The following is a 22524-nucleotide window of genomic DNA, read 5'->3' as shown; positions in this document are numbered from 1 at the left end:
GGTTCTAATTGATCGGCTTGATCATCAGCATTTTCAGAATTTGACTTGGGCTCAAACTATTACGGTAAAACAGACAATATTATTATTAATATAATATGAATAATAATAAAAAAATTTGTATAATTTTCTCTTTGCTGAATTTGCTGAATCTCTCTTGTTTCACTCAGAGATTAAAAAAGTAGAAATTTTTTCATGTTGACCTTCAGCTTGAAATTATTCACCAGCTTGTCCAATTTAACCTGCTGTGATCTACTTGCACATCTCTGTTTTTGTTTGACTATTGCACTTTCGCACAGTTTCTGAGAGAGGAGCGCTTTATGTAAGGTGAGAGAGTCTTGCTAGAGGACTGACCTCATCAGAACTGTCCAGACAGTTGTCATGTCCATCACACCTTAGGCTGGCAGACACACAACCTCCACTGGCGCACACATACTCATTTAGAGAGCAGGAGGGAAGCACTGCAAAACAGATGATGGGTAAAAAAACCACCCACACAGATACATTCAACTGACATGTACAGGAAGAGTGGGGTAAGATATGATGGTAAAACTTGACTATTAAATAATTAAAAATTAATTTGAAAGCCATAACCACAATGACATATTACTTAACAATTAGTCATATGCATCAACAAGTAAAGTCATAGCATAATGATACCTTTGCAAATTGTTAGCAAATTATTAATTAAAACAGACCACTGGAAGTTGAAATGCATGGCTTTGACCCATTGTGGTAATTAACACATTCATTAACATTATTAGTTAACATAATATGTTATTAGGGAATTAATACATGAAGTCATATTTAATTAATAGCAATTCGTATATTACTTAATCTATTAATCATATAGAATATGTTCATTAGTTGCTGAGCAGTAATCATTAATAAATGGTTTAGTTCTTCATGAGTCATACATTAACTGATTATTTGTGCATTAGTTAGGCATGAATTAATGCATATTAGTGCACCTGTATTGTAAAGTGTTACCGGTGTGACAGTGTGAACTGTGCATAATTGTCATGTGACCATATAAAGTTGTTTTTATGTTGTTGATGGTAAAATCAGTTCCCATTCAGTCGGTCACTCTCGACGCCACGTCGGAGTACCGACGAATAGGAATCTCGCTCGCGAGAGCCAATCTACTTCGAGTGTAACTAAATGAGCCAATGCACATTTGCATGCAATGATTGCACCAGGTGCTCATGCCACGCCGCGCGGGTATAAATGAGACACAGGTGATTGCATCAAATCAACCTTTTGCTTCGGAGCCGGGTGGTAGATGGTAACGCCAGATATCACTCACTACTTCGCAGTCCTGACTGAAGACGGAAGCCGCCTTTCGGAAGCGATCTCTTCAGTCGGTGTTGGTGTGACGGCACAGCAGCGGTCGCGTGGTTTTCGGATCATCTCTCTGTGTTGTTTGTTTAGAGCAATCACAAAGGCTGTTCTCACAGCTGGTTCGGTGCGCTAGGTGGAGAGCGCTGAAAAGCCGTTCTTACGGCTGGTAAGAGAGCGCCTTCGTGTGAGAGAGCGCGCACGTCAGGCTGCACCCACCCCCTGACTGTGTCGCCGCGACCCCGCCCCCTGCGTGCTTCAGCACCAAGGAGAGTGTCCTTCTGAAAGAGCAAACACAGATAGAGCTTGCGTCTTTTTCAAGATGACATTCTATCTGTGTGTTTCTGGATGCGGTGGTTACCTGTCACCAAGGGATGGTCACCAGCGCTGTATCTCGTGTTTGGGCGTTCAGCACGCTGAGGCAGCGTTGGTGGATGACTCATGTTCTCACTGCGGGAACATGACCATCTCGGAGTTGCGGTCTAGACTCCATCTCGCAAGGGGTGGAGTCCCCGTGCCTCTGCCTCGATCTAACCCTCCACAGAGGGTTACTTCAGGCAGTAGCACGGGTGATTTGAGGGTTACGGTGAGCGCGCTTCACCCAGGGAACCAACCCCCGGGGAACCCTCATCCCTCACGCACTCCGCAGCCAGCAGAGCTGCCGTCGGAACGTGGTGGGCCGTCCTCGAGATGTGCACCATCCGTATCCTTCGGGGCTCCCCCTGATGATCAGATGTCCATCGCTGCATCGGAGGGAGGGTCAGACTTCTCTGGAGATGACGTGTCGGCGCAGGGGGCTCCTTCGGGAAGATCCGCTGTGCCCGATACGGATCCGGAGATGATGGCCATGCTTTCCCGGGTCGCCGAGAAGATCGGGCTCGTGTGGAACCCTCCACCGTGTCCCGAACCTTCGAGGTTGGATGATTGGTTTCTCGGGGTGGCCCGTGCTGGTTCTCAGCGCCCCACCCCGGTTCCTTTCTTCCCGGAGGTGCACGAGGAGCTCACTAGGTCGTGGACGGCACCTTTTACTGCCCGAAACCGGCCCAGTGGATCCTCCTCCCTCACCACCCTCGATGGCGGACCTGCAAAGGGTTACACGCAGGTTCCTCCCGTGGAACGGGCCGTTGCTATGCAACTGTGCCCTAACTCCACATCCAGGGGGAACCCGTGTCTCCCCTCCCGAGCCTGTAGGTACTCGTCCGATCTGATCGGAAAGGCCTACCAGGCTTGTGGAGAGGCAGGCTCCGCCTTACACGCTATGGCGTTGTTGCAGGTTCATCAGGCCCAGGCACTGAAGAACCTGCACGAGGGTGGTCACGATCCCGCAGTTCTCCAAGAACTGAGAACCGCAACGGACCTCGCGCTTCGTGCGACGAAGGTTACGGCGCGGGCCGTGGGTCGTGCGATGTCCACTATGGTGGTCCAGGAACGCCATCTCTGGCTGTGTCTGGCAGACATGAGGGAGACCGACAAGATCAGGTTCCTTAACTCCCCCGTCTCCCAGACCGGCCTCTTCGGCGACGCGGTCCAGAACTTCGCCCAGCAGTTCTCGGCCGCACAGAAGCAGACTGAGGCCATCAGTCACATCCTGCCACGGCGGTCAGCTGCTGTCTCCACCCCGCCGCCGGCAGCACCTCAGTCTGCTCGTCGCCGAGGGCGGCCGCCTGCGTCTGCCTCCGCTCCCGCGTCGCAGCAGCAGCCTCCACCCAAGCGACGTCGTGGAGCCGGGCGCAAGCAGGCCGCCCAGCCCGTCCAGGCTCCTGCCAAGAGAGGTGGCAAAGGCAGGGGCAAGGGCAAGCGGCCCTGAGACGGGCGACCCGGAGATGGGGAGGACTGCTCTTCTGGAGACGGTGACCGCACCGCTCCATCCCCCGGAGGAGGGCCGGGAGGAGAATTTTGTGTTCCGTTTTGTTTCTGTTCCGCCGCTGGGCTGAGCCCCAGCGGTACCCAAATTTTCAATAAAAGAGCAGTTTCCTCCATCTCTGGGTCCTCAGGGGACTCGGAGAGTTGTGGCCGGTCAAACGCCGGACCACACTCATCCTCCCCCTTCGCCAGCGGGCAGCAGTGGACGACCTCCTCACGTTCCTCCTGCCCACCTGTGGAATCAGGTAAGTGTTGCACAGCACACTCTCACCTCGATGCGGGCCGCCTCCACGAGACAGCCGCCCCAGCCCGGTACCTGCATTCCACCTCGCTGCCCCACCGTGGGTGCCCCGGTGGTCCCTATGGTCCCGCTTGCACGGTCTCTGCGAGCCTGGCTAGAGCTCCCCAGTCCGTCTCGCTGGCTCATTCGGACCATCAGGCTCGGCTACGCGATTCAGTTCGCCCGGCGCCCCCCCAGGTTCAAGGGCGTCCGCTTCACCTCGGTGAATGCTGCAGATGCCCATGTCCTGCGTGCGGAAATCGCTGTCCTACTGGCGAAGGACGCGATAGAGCCGGTCCCTCCAGCCGATATGAAGACCGGCTTCTACAGCCCGTACTTCATTGTACCCAAGAAAACCGGTGGGTTACGGCCAATCTTGGACCTGCGAGTCCTGAATCGGAGCCTCCACAAGCTACCGTTCAAGATGCTCACGCAGAAACGCATTTTCGAATGCATCCGTCCCCAGGATTGGTTTGCAGCGATCGACCTGAAGGATGCGTACTTTCATGTCTCGATTCTTCCTCGACACAGGCCGTTTCTGCGCTTTGCGTTCGAGGGTCGAGCATATCAGTACAGAGTCCTGCCCTTCGGGCTGTCCCTGTCCCCCCGTGTCTTCACGAAAGTCACGGAGGGGGCCCTTGTGCCCATGAGAGAACAGGGCGTTCGCATCCTCAACTATCTCGACGACTGGCTCATTCTAGCACAGTCCAAGGATCAGTTGTGCGAACACAGGGACCTGGTGCTCAGACACCTCAGCCAGTTGGGTCTTCGGGTCAACTGGGAAAAGAGCAAACTCGCCCCCGTGCAGAGGATCTCTTTTCTCGGTATGGAGTTGGATTCGGTCAAACAGACAGCCCGCCTCACGGAGGAGCGTGTCCAGTCGATGCTGAGCTGCCTGAACACGTTTCAAGGCAGGATGGCGGTTCCACTGAAACAGTTTCAGAGGCTCCTGGGGCATATGGCGGCCGCTGCGGCAGTAACACCGCTCGGCCTGCTTCATATGAGACCGCTTCAGCATTGGCTACACGGCCGAGTCCCGAGATGGGCGTGGCAACGCGGCACTCACCGGGTGAGCATCACACCGGCCTGCCGCCAGTCCTTCAGTCCATGGTCAGACCCCTCGTTCCTTCGGGCCGGAGTGCCCCTGGAACAGGTGTCCAGGCACGCTGTGGTTTTCACGGATGCCTCTGCCATGGGCTGGGGAGCCACGTACAACGGGCATGCAGTGTCAGGGGTTTGGACGGGCCCGCACCTGCATTGGCATATCAATTGCCTCGAGTTGCTAGCAGTGCATCTTGCTCTGAGCCGCCTCAAAGCGTGGTTACGGGGCAAAGATGTACTGGTCCGCACGGACAACACTGCGACCGTTGCGTATATCAACCGACAAGGTGGTCTGCGCTCCCGTCGCATGTCGCAACTCGCCCGCCATCTCCTCCTCTGGAGTCAGAAGTGTCTGAGGTCGCTTCGGGCCATTCATGTTCCTGGTGTGCACAACCGTGTGGCCGACGAGCTTTCACGAGCTGCGCTCCCAGGCGAGTGGCGACTCCACCCCCAGGTGGTTCAGCTGGTTTGGAGACAGTTCGGGGTGGCACAGGTCGACCTGTTTGCCTCCCCAGAAACGTCCCACTGCCAGTGGTTCTATTCGCTGACCGAGGGTACACTCGGCACGGATGCCCTGGCGCACAGCTGGCCCCAGGGGCTGCGCAAATATGCGTTTCCCCCAGTGAGCCTACTTGCACAGACTCTGTGCAAGGTCAGGGAGGATGAGGAGCAGGTCCTGCTGGTGGCGCCGTACCGCCCCCCCTCCATACCCTCTTGGGATCTTGCTCTGGTGCTCCGAGCACTTCAGAATGCCCCATTTGAGCCTTTGCAGTCAGCAGAGCTAAAGATTCTGTCAATGAAGACTTCGCTGTTGGCTGCATTGGCCTCCATCAAGAGGGTAGGGGACCTGCAGGCATTTTCGGTCGACGAATCGTGCCTAGAGTTCGGGCCGGGTGATACCCACGTGGTGTTGAGACCCCGGCCTGGCTATGTGCCCAAGGTTCCTACCACTCCCTTCAGGGACCAGGTGGTGAACCTGCAAGCGCTGCCCCCGGAGGAGGCAGACCCAGCCCTAGCTTTGCTCTGTCCCGTCCGCGCTCTGCGGGTTTACGTGGATAGAACTCAAAGCTTCAGAACCTCAGATCAGCTCTTTGTCTGTCACGGAGGCCAGCAGAAGGGAAAGGCTGTCTCCAAGCAGAGGATGGCCCACTGGATAGTGGATGCCATCACCTTGGCTTACCAAGCACAAGGTGTGCCCTGTCCGCTCAGGGTGCGAGCACACTCTACTAGAAGTGTTGCATCCTCCTGGGCGCTGGCACGTGGCGCCTCGCTGTCAGACATCTGTAGAGCTGCGGGCTGGGCGACACCCAACACGTTCGCTAGATTCTATAGCCTACGTGTAGAGCCGGTCTCCTCCTGTGTTCTCACCTCAAACGGGTAGAAGCACTGAGAGGCCCCGGCTCTTGTCGGCTTGCTGCGCTACGGCGCTTATATTCTCCAGAAGCAAACTCTGTGAGTCCTCCACCGCCCTCGGTGCCGGACGTGGCGGAACGTCTGGCATCAGGCCCCTTGCCGCTGAATCCTTGAGAACCGGTATTGGGCTTGGGCCATATGAGTGACCCTGCGGGGATCCCATATTTCTTCCACGGTCGCTCCTACGGGAAGCCCGTGTCTTTCCCTTGGGAGAGCCTTCCCTGCAGTGGGACTGAGCCCCCTTCTCCTTGCGGGCTACGGCTCAGCATTGTACTCCACATAACTCCTTCGGGGTACGATGTGGGCTCCGCAGCGTTCCCTTCTCTAGGGCACGCTTTCCCAGTGTTATCCAATAATCACTGAGCGGGTCATGCGGAACAGCAGTGATGGACTTCCCGGTGTGAGCCCCGTCTCATCAGGTAAGAGAGCTCAGGTGGCTCACACAGGGCACTGGATGGGGGCAGAAGCCATGGCGCTTTGGTAGGGATTCCTATTCGTCGGTACTCCGACGTGGCGTCGAGAGTGACCGACTGAATGGGAACGTCTCGGTTACGTATGTAACCCTCATTCCCTGAAGGAGGGAACAGAGACGCCACGTCCCGTCGCCATGTCCTCTGTACCCTGCTGGGGTGCCTGTCTACCTACCCGGCTCCTCAGCAAAAGGCTGATTTGATGCAATCACCTGTGTCTCATTTATACCCGCGCGGCGTGGCATGAGCACCTGGTGCAATCATTGCATGCCAATGTGCATTGGCTCGTTTAGTTACACTCGAAGTAGATTGGCTCTCGCGAGCGAGATTCCTATTCGTCGGTACTCCGACGTGGCGTCTCCGTTCCCTCCTTCAGGGAACGAGGGTTACATACGTAACCGAGACGTTATGTGTCTTTAATGAGCTTTACCTCAAAAATAGTAATACTATTATAAAATGTTGAAAATATTTTAATTAAATTCAGATATTTTGATTCATGTGCAGAAAAATATGATATTGGAACTGGAATGGGACACTTCACAGTTTAATTAAATTCAAGTTTATTTGTATAGCACTTTCAAAGCAGCTTTACACAAAATATGCACATAATAAAATATTGAGGCCTCTAAATAAGTTCTTAGGTTGAATTAAAATTTAATCAAGGAGTAAACACACTAGAGAGCTGACTAAGTCACTTTATTATGTTTATTATGCACAAACTTTTTAAAAGACAAAAGTGAGCTACAGCAACTTATCAGACAATGTAATGATAAAATATTTAAAGCTGAAATGTTTTTATGTTCTCAATGTTTACATACTGCCTCCCGTCCCAGGTTAATGTGCAGAGACAACTATAAGCAAATAATTTGTAGGTTTATTCAGATGAAAAGCAAACGTACAAGTATGGCTCTGTACAGCTATTACAATGTTGCTCTGTTTGAGCATCTAAAGCATTGGTTCAACCAATGGTGTGAATTTGGGGTGGGACTATGTGTTTGACAGGGGGAATATTTAGGGAAATAACTGTGTTTGCACCTGTTTGGTGATGCTAGTGCTAATGCTAATGATGATACATCTCAGCCCACGAGTCCCCAAGATGTGAAAAGTTACCTGTTCCGAGGCAATTTCTCTCGTCTTCCCCTGTCTTGCAGTCTTCCTGGCCATCGCACATCCATTTACGTGAGATGCAGAGACTGTTGTGGCATTGAAACTGATCCTCTGCACAATGAGTCTCGCAATCCTTCTGAAAAAGCACAAAGCATGGACAAATTCATTTCATACTTTTATTATTATTGGACTCATTATTGATAATAATCAGGGAGAGAGTCAGGACAGAATTTGAAGAATTGAAGTTTTGTAAATCAAATGTAAAAAATACCCACTCTCTTCATCACTTGCTGATAAAGCCATACGAGTATGTTGACTAATGCTATACGAAAACTGAGATTAAACAGCTTTGAAATGAATGGCTGGAAGGGAATGTCTGGGAATATAAGACAACTGCTGTGCTGTCCTCGAATGACATCTAGCATTCACTGACCTCATCTGAATTATCAGCGCAGTCATAGTCACCATCGCAACGGAAGCGTGCTGAGATACAGTCCCCATTGGCGCAGGCAAAATCCTTATGATTACAGGTCACTGGCTCTGCAGAGATGAAAGCACAATAAGACAGCTAAAGATGCACAGCTACTCTGACCGTGCCCTCGCCACCTGCACAAAAAAAACTGAAGTAAACCTTAGCAGAGGACAGCAGCAAGGCATCAAGAGTAGATCAAAACTGCCAAAGTGGCCTTGCACTTGGACATAAATTGGCATTGTACCATCTGTTTCCAAGGTTCTTGCAAGTTTGCCAAGAACTTAAAAGGAGCTATTTGCAGACTAATCAGCAATTAGAACGTATAAAAGGGCTGTTCTCGGAGAGAGTACACAGGCTGTAATGGCTAGAAAAACATGTTGGGTGGTTAGAAAAACCTGTTTGAAATAGGTTGTTGATTTAACAACATAATGCAAGAAAAAGAGCCATCAAAGTGAAGGCGTCTTGGACATTATACATGCTCATTATTTTAACCCCCATATGCATGTATTCTTCATAGTTATTATAAAACTGCATCTACAAATTTGTAATCTAATTAAAATAATTTTGGTAACATATACATATATATATATATATATATGATGCTCCAGAAGGAAACATGATGTATTAAGAGAGCCGGGGGGGTCATCATGTTTCCTTCTGGAGCATCATATATGTATATCTATATGTGTGTGTGTGTGTGTGTGTGTGTGTGTGTGTTTATGTGTATGTGTGTGTGTGTGTGTGTGTGTGTGTGTGTGTGTGTGTGTGTGTGTGTTTGAGCCTTTTTATATAGTTGTGTTTCAGTCCCTCAATTGTCCTCAGTGTGAAAAGATGGATCTCAAAACCATACAGTCACTACATGAAAGGGTTCAAATATTCAAAAGATGCTGGAAAGCCTAAGAATTTGCAAAACCTGAATGATTTTTCTGAAGAACGTTGGGCAGTTTAAGTGCTCAGGACAAACAAGGGACTTGTTTAGTGAACATCACAAAAATACATCAAACGTTGTGGATCATCCAGGTAACGACACGCAGTATTACGAATCAAATGGTAAATGGACTGCATTTATATAGTGCTTTCAACAGACCCATGGCCATCCAAAGCGCTTTACATATTGCCTCACATTCACCAATTCATACACCGATGGCTTCAGCCATGCAAGGCGCCATCCAGCTCATCGGGAGCAGCTGGGGTTAGGTGTCTTGCTCATGGACACCTCGACACTTGGTCAGGTGGAACCGGGGATTGAACCACCAACTTTCTGGTTTGTAGACAACCTACATGAACCACTGCCGCCCCAGGTTCGTTCAATCAAGGGTAAGTAAACATTTGAACGGGTAATTTTTATAAATTCAGCTATTTTTTGTCTTTATATCTTATTCAGGACAGTACTAAATAAAATAAAAATAACATTGATTTTGTATGATCCATCTTATTTTGTTAAAATTATTCACAGATTCTGCAAGGGGTGTGTAAACTTTTGAGCAAGACTGTATATATACACACAGTCATCATGGGCTGTCAAGCTGTCATAGGCTGTTTTTTTTGTCCTTTTTGAAGTTTGACCTCCTTCCATACAATCTATAAACAGTCATTGTATGGAAGGAACATATGGGATTGAAAAGTAAGTAACAAAATGATGGTTCATCTTTCTTTGTGGCCTTGTGGGCAAGATCATAACAGAACAGACAAATGGTAAACAAACAGACAGAAAGCCAAAAATCTTCAAATAGTCTGCGAAACTGGCCTCTGAAGATCCCACACAACGTTTCTTGACAGTTAAGACAATTTAGTACAAACACGAGTGTGGAAAAAGCTTTATTGTGCTCAGAGAGATGAGAGCGACTCACTGCAATGCTCCTCATCGGAGTTGTCTCCACAGTCATTCTGGCTGTCACATCTCCAGTGGTCCGGGATGCAGTTGTTATTCTCACAGCGAAATTCATGAGGTCCGCAGGTCTTTTCATCTTTTTCATCAGACACAAACAAACACACAGATGAAAATGGCTTCAAAAGTGCATGAATATTAATGCAGTGCTACAGCATTTCGACACGTAATCATCATTTCCTCAGGGTTCCTGGGCCCGGATTTGACACTAAGTTCAAAACATGCTCACACTCAAGAGGCTAACACACCATAAGATGAGATACCTGACTGTGGTGCCGATATCTTCCATCCTCAATAACCTGAACACTTGACACGTAACATCAAACACTTTGTCACCTTTGCACAATCTGTGATGAACATTTCTGAAGCAGCTCATTCCACCTTTTTCCAGAGTACGTGTAGTGTTTATTTTATATAACCTAAGAACTTTTTGAGGGGTTATAGCAAATAAGAATTGTTAAAGTTGGCATGAAACAGACGTTGCGATAGTCTCTTATATCTGAGTAAATGGCTTCTCAAACAAGAAAAAATATAGGGTGGGACTTGATTGTGTCCATTGGGAATGGATTGGATTGCTGGATCATTGTGGTTTGCTATGAATAAATGTATTGATCACAATAAATAATTTATATTAAATATCACAATATTCTAGGGGTGTAACGATATATCGTTAATCGATATATCACAATATAAAAATGTGACGATATCGTTGATGTAAACGATATGATTTACAATATAGAGTTGTTTTCTCCAAGGCTCAACTTGCTGTATTTATAAGGTATAATTCACCCAAAATGTAAACTCTGTCATCATGTACTCACCCTCATGTTGTTTCGTTTAACTTCCAAACACAATTGAAGATATTCTTTATAAAACATGAGAGATTTCTGTCCCTCCATATAAGATCCAATAAATGTCATAAAGGCATCATAAAAATAACTAATCGAGTGTCTAATCCAAATCCAAGTCTTCTGAAGAGACACAGTGGCTTTATATGATGAACAGATTTACCACGACGCGCATTCTGTAGTAAACACGAACGTTCAAAGTAGTATAAATGCAGAATAAAAATTTTTGGATGAGCTAAACATTTACAGTTTGGGAATAGTCATTTTGACACGCTCTCTTGCGATTAGAACTGTGACTGATTGCATCTGAAGCGCACGCGCTGCCGGAATGACACTTCTCAAAGTGAAAGCGCAAACATATTTAAATCACCATATAAGAATGGTTTATTCTTATATCTATAGTGCATTAATAGCAGGAGAGATGGGACATAGCGAGCACGGGGAGAGAATGCATGCCTGCATTGAAAGCACAAGTAATATGTGAGGGGAAAAAAGTTTAGAGTTTCTGTGACATTACTACATTAACCGACTTTATATAATGTTGAATACAATGTATAAAGATGCAATGGGGGAATATGTGTGGGTCCTGGTAATAATAGGCTACAATAATAATAAAAAGAAACTCTTTATTTTGGCTTAAAATATTGCGATACATATCGTATCGTGAGTTCAGTATCGTGATTTATATCAAATCGTGTGTATCGTTACACCCCTACAATATTCCCCAAAAAATTAGAATTGTAAATTTTGATTTGATGGTGACTTTGATGTACACACCAAATGAGGAGGATCACATAAGCAGATCAAAACTTTGGTCACAATATAATGAGCTACATGTGTTTTTTTTTTCAAGAACACAGGCAAAGAGAAGCAAACTGCAAATACTTTTAGGTTTTCATTAATGTGAAATAATAAAAGGGCACCCTAGTATATTTCCCTTGACATATGCGTCTGTTTAAATATTCTCTAATGTGGCACAGGGATCTTGCTGCTTTTTTCTATAACGATATAACATTTCTAAAGGAACACCAAGACATACTGACATCTGAGGAAAAAAATCCTGCTTGATGTTTCTTCTAGTAATAATAATAACAATAACTGTGTTTCACAAACACTGATGAATGTCACAGCATACTGTAGAAGCCAATGTATAAGGTCTTCTAAGATACAACAATGCATATTCATTTAAAGGCAGAATTTACTCATTGATCTCCTAAATCTACATGCATTTCCACTTATTTCTGTATGTTTGTAATTCCCACAGTTACAAAAAGTGAGCTGGTAAGTATCAATAAAGCTACCCTGTTATGTCCATGGCACCATTTGACATCAATTGCTAAGATAAAGATCTATAATTACTTGCAGTCTGATGTAGATAACGTGTGTCACGTCTGAAAAATCAATGGAGACACCAGAGGAGCCGTCACACCTCAATTACAAAGTGACCCATCCACTGTTCCACTGATGTGTCACTCATTTGGGGGATTTTTCTCTGAGTTACAGGTAATCCATAACAACATCAGATTGTTCAGCCAATGCAATAAAACCAATTTTCTCAATCAAATTCCAACAATGTAATTTCCCCCACTGCAACAGCCAAAGATTGATTTCATTTCTGTTGGCCTATATGGGAAAGCCATGTTCACCATCCCTGCTGGGATGTGTCACAGTGTTATATATAAACCATAATTTGAGGATGATTGCCTTTAAAACATCTACTCAGAGGTCATATCCACAATGTAAATAAATGATATCAGCAGTTGTATAGATCTTTAAACAAGTCTAATGTTTGAGAGTTAGGTCTCTTGCCAATGGAATATTTATGAATCATTAATGAGGTTCAAAAGACCATGGCTCTAATCTAAAAATCAAGTAAACTGGCTACAAACAGTAGGCAGCATTTTTAAGGCATGTTCCAAAAATACACTTTAATCTTTTTTGCCTTTTACAAAACTTACTTTTAGGGTTTTGCACTTATGATATTAATGAGATAAGACTCTACTACTGTTTGGGTTTTTTTCTACGGAAATAAATATTTTTTTATTTATAACAGTAAAGGCTTTTACACAAAAACGTAACTTTAGATTCATCAAAGAATCCTGAAAAAAATGTATCACTGGTTCTACAAAAATATTAAGCAGCGCAACTGTTTTCAACATTGATAATTATAAGAAATGTATCTTGAGCACCAAATCAGCATATTAGAAAGATTTCTAAAGGGTCATGTACAGTAACAATTAATAATGAAAATTCAGCTTTGCCATGACAGGAATAAATTATATTTTAACATATATTACAGTTTTTCTCAGTCGCTTTGGTACATTTCTCGAATCATCCTCGACATTTGCAAAACAGTAAGTGCATTTCTCAAAACAATTCGTACAAATAGCAAAACTCCATGGATTACCTGCAAAAGCCAGTCTCTTGCTCAAAATCCTTAGTTCATCTCTCAAAAGTAAATATCTGTGTCAATGAACATGTCAGTGCCATCAGAATGACAAGTCCTTGTATCATTGTGTACGGATAAGACAGTCAAATTGCTTAGTCATGTTGTCAATATAACAGTGTACTCTGGAGGGATGTTCTGATGTAAACTATGGCTAAAGTTTTGATGACAATTATTGTAAATTTTTGGTTACACCTTAGTGTATGTGTGAGTTTGATTGTAAGAGACTGGACAAGATTCACATTTACGCTTTTACTGTTTGTACTGTAATTTGTTGACAGACCATGTCATTGCGATACAGAGAGAAAAAGACAGCACTGCATATCACAAAGGAAAAAAAACTGAAAAACAAAAGTAGAAATATGAACGTCTAACGGAAATGTATAAAAATATGCTTGACATATTATGACAACTTGTTCAACCATTTTGCATGTAAAGACTTATGCTATGAACTAATGCCTTAATGTTGTGGGGGGTGAGACTATTCAACAGAGACCCAATATAATACATTTTGATCAACATGACATAAGCAACTGATAATGTAGGAAACAGCAGAAAATTGTACATAATCATTTGCATGGATGTACACAAGCATTTGCAACTTGTTCAAAGAAATGAGAAACTGCTTTTTTGTGTCAAGTGACACAATGATGTGAGAATTGAACAGGTAGTTTTGAGAATTTGAATTCTGATCTGGGAAATGTACCAAAGCGACTGAGAAAAACTGTAAAATAGAAAATAGTTATTTTAAACTGTAACAATATTTCACAGTATTACTGTTTTTACTGTATTTTTAATCAAATGAATGCAGCCTTGGTGATCATAAGGACTTATTTTAAAAAATGCTGCCTATGTAGAGTGTTCCAAATCTGTCATTTATGAGGCTACAATTCAACTAGGATTCTGTCATTGGAGGCAGTTGCCTATAGAGACATCTAGGTGAACCTCTGAAGTATATCTCAATATTTTCAATATAGATAAAAATGAGTGGTACTAATAAAATGAGGTACACAGCTCGCTTGTTCAATATAGAGTATAGAAAATTATTCTGAGCAAATTATGTCCAGCGAACCCTCAGAAATTGTTTTGCTGGTGCATCGGCACTTTAAATGTCTGGAACACATAGCCGAGGAAGAATGCAATATGTGCGGTCACCGCTGATGTGCCACTGTCAAACTAAATCAGGCATTCAGGCAACAAAACAGGCCCAGGGGAATTGTTACAAGCCACAGCTAATAAAAGCCGAGTGGCTCATGATTAAAGCTGGCCTCACTTCATCAGAGAGAGAGAAGACTGCGGGAGCACACCGAATTGACATTAGCCCCAATCAGACTTTCAGACGGGTCTGCGCGTGTGGCTGACCAAGGCTCTGATTTGTGAATAATAACTGTGGCCACTCACCACAATTGGCCTCGTCAGAGCCGTCAGCACAGTCCGGGTCCTCATCGCACACCCAGAGCTTTGAGATGCAATGCATGGTGGCCTTGCACTGGAACTGGTCTGGAGAACATGTGCTCTCAGCTGAAACATTAAGACAGAGAGGATAATAGCAGGATATTTACAAGGCCAGTGAAAAGGTTATTCATATACATAATATTACTCAGTACTTAAATGTATACTTAAACTGCAACAAAAGACACCTTAAAATAAAGTGTAACCAATGGAGGAAATGACAGCCAAGAAATGTTAGTCAAGGTTGGGAGTTGAAAGATCAAATGGTGTGATATATAGTGTTTCTTCAACTACACATAATTTTATAATTTATATTGCAGGGGTTATTTAATTATACATTTTTTACTACGATTAAAATGTCACCTTTTTTTCTTCTTTTTTTTATGACAGTCAAACTAAAATGGTCGTAAAGACATTTTCCATGCCATCATCATAGATTTCTGCTACTTTCCAAATGTTATAGACTTTTACTGTCTTAGATGTTGTATCAGACTTCAATAGAAACACACATTTATACAAACATATTCATAAATAGTAGATTCTATTTTTTTAAACTACAATAATCTTACAAAGAGTAAAACACTTAAGCCATTTCAATATTTAGTATGTTAAAATATTTATGGATTTTTAGAAAAATGACCTCAGTTCCCTCAACTGGGACCTTGACTAACAATTTCTCCACTAATGGAACAAAAAAAATTGCTACTAGCTAGTTTGCTACTAGCAAAAATTGTGTATTTGGTTATCAAGCTGGCAAAAGTGCCAGTAAAGTGATGCATGCTTGAGATGAAATATGAAAAGTGTGAAAATGATACAGGCTTTATAACATAAAAATTAACATTAGTCAGACAAAATACACCTGCCTTTTTATTTATATATAAAGTGGCAAGAAAAAGTATGTGAACCACTTGCAGAATCTGTGAAAATGTGAATAATTTTAACTAAATAAAAGAGATCATACCAAATACATGTTATTTTTTATTTAGTGCGGTCCTGAATAAAATATTTTACATAAACATTTTTACACAAGGTCCACAAGGCAAAAAATAGCTGAATTTATTAAAATAACCCCGTTCAAAAGTTTATGAACCATTAATTCTCAATACTGTGTGTCGTTCCCTGGATGATCCACGGCTGTTTTTTGTTTTGTGATGGTTGTTCATGAGTCCCTTGTTTGTCTTGAGCAGTTAAACTGCCCAATGTTCTCCAGAAAAATCATTGCACATTCTTAAGTTTTCCAGCATCTTTTTCATATTTTAACCCTCTCCAGCAGGGACTGTATGATTTTGAGATCCATCTTTTCACACTGAGGACAATTGAGGGACTCAAACACAACTACCAAACAAGGTTGAAACATTCACTGATGCTCCAGAAGGAAACACGATGCATTAAGAGCCGGGGGTGAAAACTTATTGAATTTGAAGATCAATGTAAATTGTACTCAATTTGTCTTCTGAGAAACATGCAAGTATCTTCTGTTGCTTCTGAAGGGCAGTACTAAATGAAAAAAAAGACATTTAACCAAAATAAGAAACATTTGGACATCTTCATCCTGCTCAAAAGTTCTCACCCCCGGCTCTTAATGCATCGTGTTTCCTTCTAGAGCATCAGTGAATGTTTCAACCTTTTTTAATAGTTGTGTTTGAGTCCCTCAATTGTCCTCAGTGTGAAAAGATGGATCTCAAAATCATACAGTCCCTGCTGGAGAGGGTTCAAATATGCAAAAGATGCTGGAAAACTGAAGAATGTGCAGGACCTGGAGGATTTTTCTGAAGAACATTGGGCAGTTTAACTGCTCAAAACAAACAAGGGACTCATGAACAACCATCAACAAACAAAAAACAGCCGTGGATCACCCAGGGAACGACACACAGAATTGAGAATTAATGGTTCATAAACTTTTGAACTGGGTTATTTTAATAAATTCAGCTATTTTTTTGTCTTGTGGACTATATGTAAACATGTTTTATGTAAAATATCTTATTCAGGACCTTACTAAATTATGGATCACATGCATTTTGTATGATATCTTTTATTTAGTTTAAAATTATTCACATTTTCACAGATTCTGCAAGTGGTTCACATACTTTTTCTTGCCACTGTATATGTAAAAAAGTAAAAAAAACTTTATTTCCACCAGTCATTTCCAAGATGTGGTGAAAATTACATTTTGGTGAGAATGTAATTTAACTGTTAAGAAAAAAATTACAAAAATGACAATTCTTCTGTCACGCAAATACATTCACTGTTAGACACAATTTTGAGTTGAAAAAGCATTAAAGAAATGTATTTTCTAAAAATATATGCACATTTCCACCCCAGGTGACTCGATTTCTCGCTGACAAGTCTGGCTACTTTTCCCAGGAAAGGGCCCTTTCTATCCGAATACCTAATAAGCACCTGGCAGTCTTTTTAGCTCCCAACCAGCCAACTTATGTGGTGAGATAAAAGCCACATTTGAGATTTGTCAGTCTGGATCATTAAATTCACAGGGGAAAAGTCAAATTTGGCAGAGTTTGAACAATTCTGTCACAACACCCTTTAGTTTACGAGAATGAGGTCCATTATTGTTAAATGTTTAATGGAGGGAGCAGAGAGTGTCATGGCTTTGCTTACGGCAGTCTGTCTCATCCTCGCCATCCCCGCAATCGTCCTGTCCATTGCAACGAAGATTTAATGGTATACACTTCTGCTTTCGGGTGCACTTGAACTGGCCTGACAGACAGATGTATGTATCTGCAAATGGGGGGAGACATTATAGTGAGAAAACCCGTTAGAAACATCATCATGCTGGGTCAATGCAGCACGATCATCCATATTCCGGTCATATTTGGTTGCTTCGAAATGCATCAGGATGCAATAAGAATAAAACTGAGATGAAAGAGGAACAATATTATTTGTATTAAAAGCCCTAAACGTCTTGAATCTTAAATCCATGTTGGTCCAATACATCCCGATTACGATCGTTAAATGACAAAACACCCTATACTCTTTTCTAATACTTCTAAAGTGGATATCGACCGTTTGATAGCAGCAAGAGTCTGTATAATTGAACATTCAGAGACAGCTGTGCTAAAGAAGATTTGCTGCTGATGAAAATTCCAGGCAGATTTTTCTCGCTCGTGCATGCCACATACTTCACAGGAACCGAATTCTACAAGGGAGACCCGATAGCCTCGCACAGAGAGAAAAAGCAATGGATCTGTCGATAAGAACATGGCATTTAAGAATAGCTTTCGTACATTATGTATTATTCTGCTCACCACAGTTGGCTTCATCTGAGTTGTCCCCGCAGTCATTCTCTCCATCGCAGATGAAGGGAGGTAAGGCACAAAGGCCAGTGCCACACTGAAAACGCCCAGGCTGGCATTTGAATTCCGCTGCAAAAATGATGATTAACAGTGAACTCCAGAGGATTCAAAGCAATTTGTGCATAGGTGTGTGTTTTAAACCCGGGCTACGTGAGGTTGCCTGAAATGGGCGTGTCAACCCCCATTCCATTATTTCTCTAAAAGCACTTCTACAATATTTAATGCCCCCTGCCCTTTATTGAACAACAGAGGTTCCACCTATTAACAGCAGCCATCGGCAGCCTGTCATTTTCTGTTTGTACTGTTCAAGTAAATCACCAAGCCTTAGAACAAGCTCACTTGGAAACAAAAATGAAAGAACAAAGGTTCATCCTTCTGCACAACTTAAAGGTCAGTCTAGCGTGAAGCAGTAAACTAGATAATCTACATACTCTCTATAAAAACACTGGCATGTGGTGCAATCAGTGGCCATTATAATTAGGGCTGCCCTCTAATAGTCGACTAAACGTTAGACAACGAGAAGAGGCTTAGTCAACCAAAATTGTATTAGTTAGTCGCAAAAAAAACCTGTTTTCACGCAGTTCCACGTAAGGCAGGAAATCCAAACGTTCGCATATCATCCATTAACCTTAAACATGGCTTATCATTTGAAACATGTAAGTAACTTAGCCGCTCGCTCTATGTAATGTTAATTTAGATAAATGTGCACTATTATTAGGTGCATATCCAAGTGTTTGTGTGGAGCACGTCACAAAAATTTACCAAAATCAGCATATAGACTACTTGCCTCACAGACATGAGAAATATATCTATATAAAGCTTGAAATGCCTACTTATAAAAACCAATTCAAAATGAAAACAAATACTCTCTGATTATGTAATCTGTATGAAAGGGGCATTTCTCTCTAAAGGTGCGTCCACTATTGTAGAGATGGTGAGTCAGCATCTTCAACTTAATCTTTGCAGCAGACACCGACTCAGAAAACACTAGCTTATTATTACATAATCAAATTGTCTCCTTGATTTTTTTTCAGACATATTCATGATCATCACTTTTGACGATGCTTTGTGGCAAGCTATATGCATGCACTTGAGCGTGGAATAGGCTATATTACGCCTATATATTAAAGGTTCATTTTGGTTTAGTATTTCCCCCAATATATATTAAGGTAAATAAATTAAAATAAATGTGCAATTAGTAGACTGATGGTTTAAATGAGCGACTATAGTCAACAAGAAAAGTCTTTAGTTGGGGGCAGCCCAAATTATAACTGGTGTAGATGCCAATTTTAGAAATGACAAATATTCTTCACTTGTTTTGAAAATTAACCACTGCATTTTGTTCTGTAATACTGTCGTCAACTGCGTAAAAACAATGACTTTAGTAACGGAAGTGGCAACAATCATACATCTGAGTGAAATGGATTATTGAAAAGAAAAGTAGGCCAGGGACTTGGTTCTATTGATTGGATGGAGGCATATCTGAATGTGAGAAAGGGGAAGGGCTTATGCAGACAAAATGATTAAAGTCCCTGTAAAGGCAATTCTGAGATTTGTTTCTGAACACATTATAAATGTTAGAAATGTATTTCAGAAAAAACACTACAAAAACGTGAACTGTGTAGTACTGAATTGTGGAGTTAGACCGTTAAACAGTTTTTCACCATTGCTGTGTTCAGGATGTTTCGGCCGGGGCTAAAACGGTGGCTCAATGACGCACTGGAGCTACTGAGCATATGGCCCCTCTCCCAACACTATCATAACTGTTGATGACGCACTGGAGCTACTGAGCATATGGCCCCTCTCCCAACACTATCATAACTGTTGATGACGCACTGGAGCCACTGAGCCTGGCCCATCCCCTAACACTATCATAACTAGAGCACATTCGCCCGCTCGATTGCGAGTTACTGTCAGTACCGTTAGTTACTACAGCCTACAACTTACAAAACAGCTTACAAAACAAAAACGATGATATCAAGAAGAGGTGGATTAATTTTGTGAATAGCTACCTTGATGGATAGCTGAGGATCACCACCAACACCTGCCTCTGCAGTGACTTAACACTGGATAGTTTTACAAACTTTCATCTGAGACAACTGGGATTCGGTGATAATCCACTGCAGAATGGGCCCAAACCGACTATCTCCCACTAGAGGTCTTCACGGGTCCAAAAATTCATACCCGAACCCGAAGAGACCCGTAATGTGCTTAACGGAACCGACCCGGACCCGTCTATTATTTCAAAAGCTGGACCCGGACCCGCGAAGATCCGATAAATGCCAAAAACGTAGTACCCGGAACCGACCTGGACCCGTCTATTATTTAAAAGCTGGAACCGAACCCGGCGTGAAGACACAGACCCGACTGGACCCGTTTGTCACATATTCCACAATAACTGATATTAACAAGTCAATAAACAAGTTATGAAAAATATAACTTTTTGTCTTACCTAGCCGTCGTCTCCCTTCCTTGTAACGTTACTTGTGATGCATTACATCCTTGCCAAAAAGTTAAATCCATGTTATTCCTCTCTTGTTATTCCAAGCATGCTTAATTCACTCATCATTTCAGCTTTAAAAGTCCACTTTATGTCACGGTGACGGATGACAAATGCGTCTTTGCAGATTTGCATTTCGACTCGAGTTAACTCGCATAATAACTTTGACTGTTTGCCTTTTTGAACTATAATAGCGATTGCTCGTTCGGTGGCCGCTGACGTCCGCATTATTTATTTGCTATAATCTCTGTGAGCGAGCCTGACCACCAAAACTTTAAGAAATAAGACGGTTCATTCATATTATTATTAAAGTCAATCACAGCGGAAGCTCGGGTTGCCATAGAAATGACACGCGCTTGAGACTGCACATGCGCGGTGGCTGGAGCAACCTGAAATATGAGCTTTTTTACGCAATTTGAGCATCATAGAAAACATTTGTGACAGTTCAACTGAGATTTTGTTGCTGATTTTAAATATATTATTTAAATATAATTTCAAATCAAACTTCAACAGTGCGTCACACGTAGACAGCACTTACTTTTTTCTCATGTTTGTCCACAATATGCATGAAGGATGCCCGGACAGAAGAGGTGCCCATGGGTTTAACTTCTTTATATTCGTTGTTTTTTAGCTTTTTTCACACATCACTCATGAAGGTAACCATTATTATTACCGTGCGCTTGCAGAGAGAGCGAGCGAGAGAGAGAGAGAGCGCATGAGGCGAGCGAGCAAGAGAGAGAGAGATCGCTCGTGTTTTTCTTCTTTCTTTTTTTTATATTTCCCGGCTCACACTTTTCTTATCCTAATTTTACAGTTGCAAGTTACAAAAAACACACAAGCAGTGCTGACTGACTCTGATCACGGGCAGGTGTTCTCCGAGTCCGGATCGACTCGGGTATTGCACACAATGTTAAACAGACCCGGGACCCGTAGTAATAGAACGGACCCGGCTGATCATTTAAAATATAGACCCGAACCCGTACGGGTCCCGGGTCGGGTCCCGGGTCCACGGGTCTCGGGGGCTCCGTGAAGACCTCTATCTCCCACCCCCTCCTTCATCCTCCCATCCCGCCGACATCTGGTGCCGTCGTGAGTTGTACGCGAGTGTTGTTTTGTGTGGTTACGGCAGCTTTCCCGCGAGTGGGCGTGGTTTCGGTGCCAACAGCGGACACCCTCCCCCCCCCCACCGCTTGAGAGCAGAGAATGCTGCTTATTTTTTTCAAGATTTTGATAAGCTATTTTATTTTCTTGGCTGATTTTTTTATGATTCAAATTTGGCTGGGTGGTTAATAACACATTTGTCTGTGGTGTGACAAACTCAGAACACGTATTTAATTTTGACTTTACAGGGACTTTAAAGAAGTCTGACATACATCACCATTGAAAAATCTGTTGTTTCATCCAAAAGACTGAGGTATGACGGTCAAAAAAAACAAAAAAACAAAATGAATAAGCATATGCATAAATAAATTGTTTACAATAAGATCAATAGCATACATTTAGAAAATAGATATGGTGAGTAGTACTATTTCATGCTGACTTTAAGGCTAAGTTGAAGTCTCTGCCAAACAGTTGTTTTGAATGAACATGCAAGCAATACACTTTAATCTAACATGGCTTGTGCTCATCTTCCAGTTTTGGCTTTTCACCAAATCACAAGATCATATAATGTAATTAATATGCATGACCCAAGTTAGAGAGCTGAGCAGCTTACAGGAAGTCGTCTGCCGTGAACAACAGAAGAAAAACAAAGTTATCTGACAAAATCCTGCATTTTTATAATCATAGTTGTCACAAGTAGGCCTCCCTATTAAACCTGTGTGACAAAAACACAATAATAATTTCTGGAAAGATTTGTTTTTAAGCTGGTCTCATATGAGTGTAACCGTGGCAACTAGGCATATAAAACAGAGTCATACTTGTAAAGAGAGGCTGATGAGATATATAATGTGCCCCACGCACTTTTTGGATTGTTCTTAAACCCTTGGTTATAACACCACATGAATATTACAGACTGTTCAAAGCAAAAACAAGTGCA

At 43.1% G+C, this 22524-nt stretch overlaps 1 protein-coding gene across 1 annotated transcript in view; it reads right to left on the bottom strand.

The window, feature by feature from the left end:
• lrp1bb (low density lipoprotein receptor-related protein 1Bb) overlaps nt 1-22524 on the bottom strand; it is a gene marked incomplete at its 5' end in the record, with an annotated part of 359446 nt that overhangs the window by 29309 nt on the left and 307613 nt on the right. Inside the window, 7 exons of the mRNA XM_079822148.1 lie at nt 352-458; nt 7573-7705; nt 8003-8109; nt 9892-10008; nt 14625-14744; nt 17292-17411; nt 17939-18055. Of these exons, the coding sequence (XP_079678274.1) occupies nt 352-458; nt 7573-7705; nt 8003-8109; nt 9892-10008; nt 14625-14744; nt 17292-17411; nt 17939-18055 (821 nt within the window). The remainder of the gene's footprint in view (nt 1-351; nt 459-7572; nt 7706-8002; nt 8110-9891; nt 10009-14624; nt 14745-17291; nt 17412-17938; nt 18056-22524) is intronic.

The sequence above is a fragment of the Gobio gobio genome (genome assembly GCF_949357685.1).
Source record: "Gobio gobio genome assembly, chromosome: 7".
Taxonomy (NCBI): Eukaryota; Metazoa; Chordata; class Actinopteri; order Cypriniformes; family Gobionidae; genus Gobio; species Gobio gobio.
The sequence above is the reverse complement of the archived record's forward strand: the minus strand, read 5'-3'. Positions and strand labels throughout refer to the sequence as shown.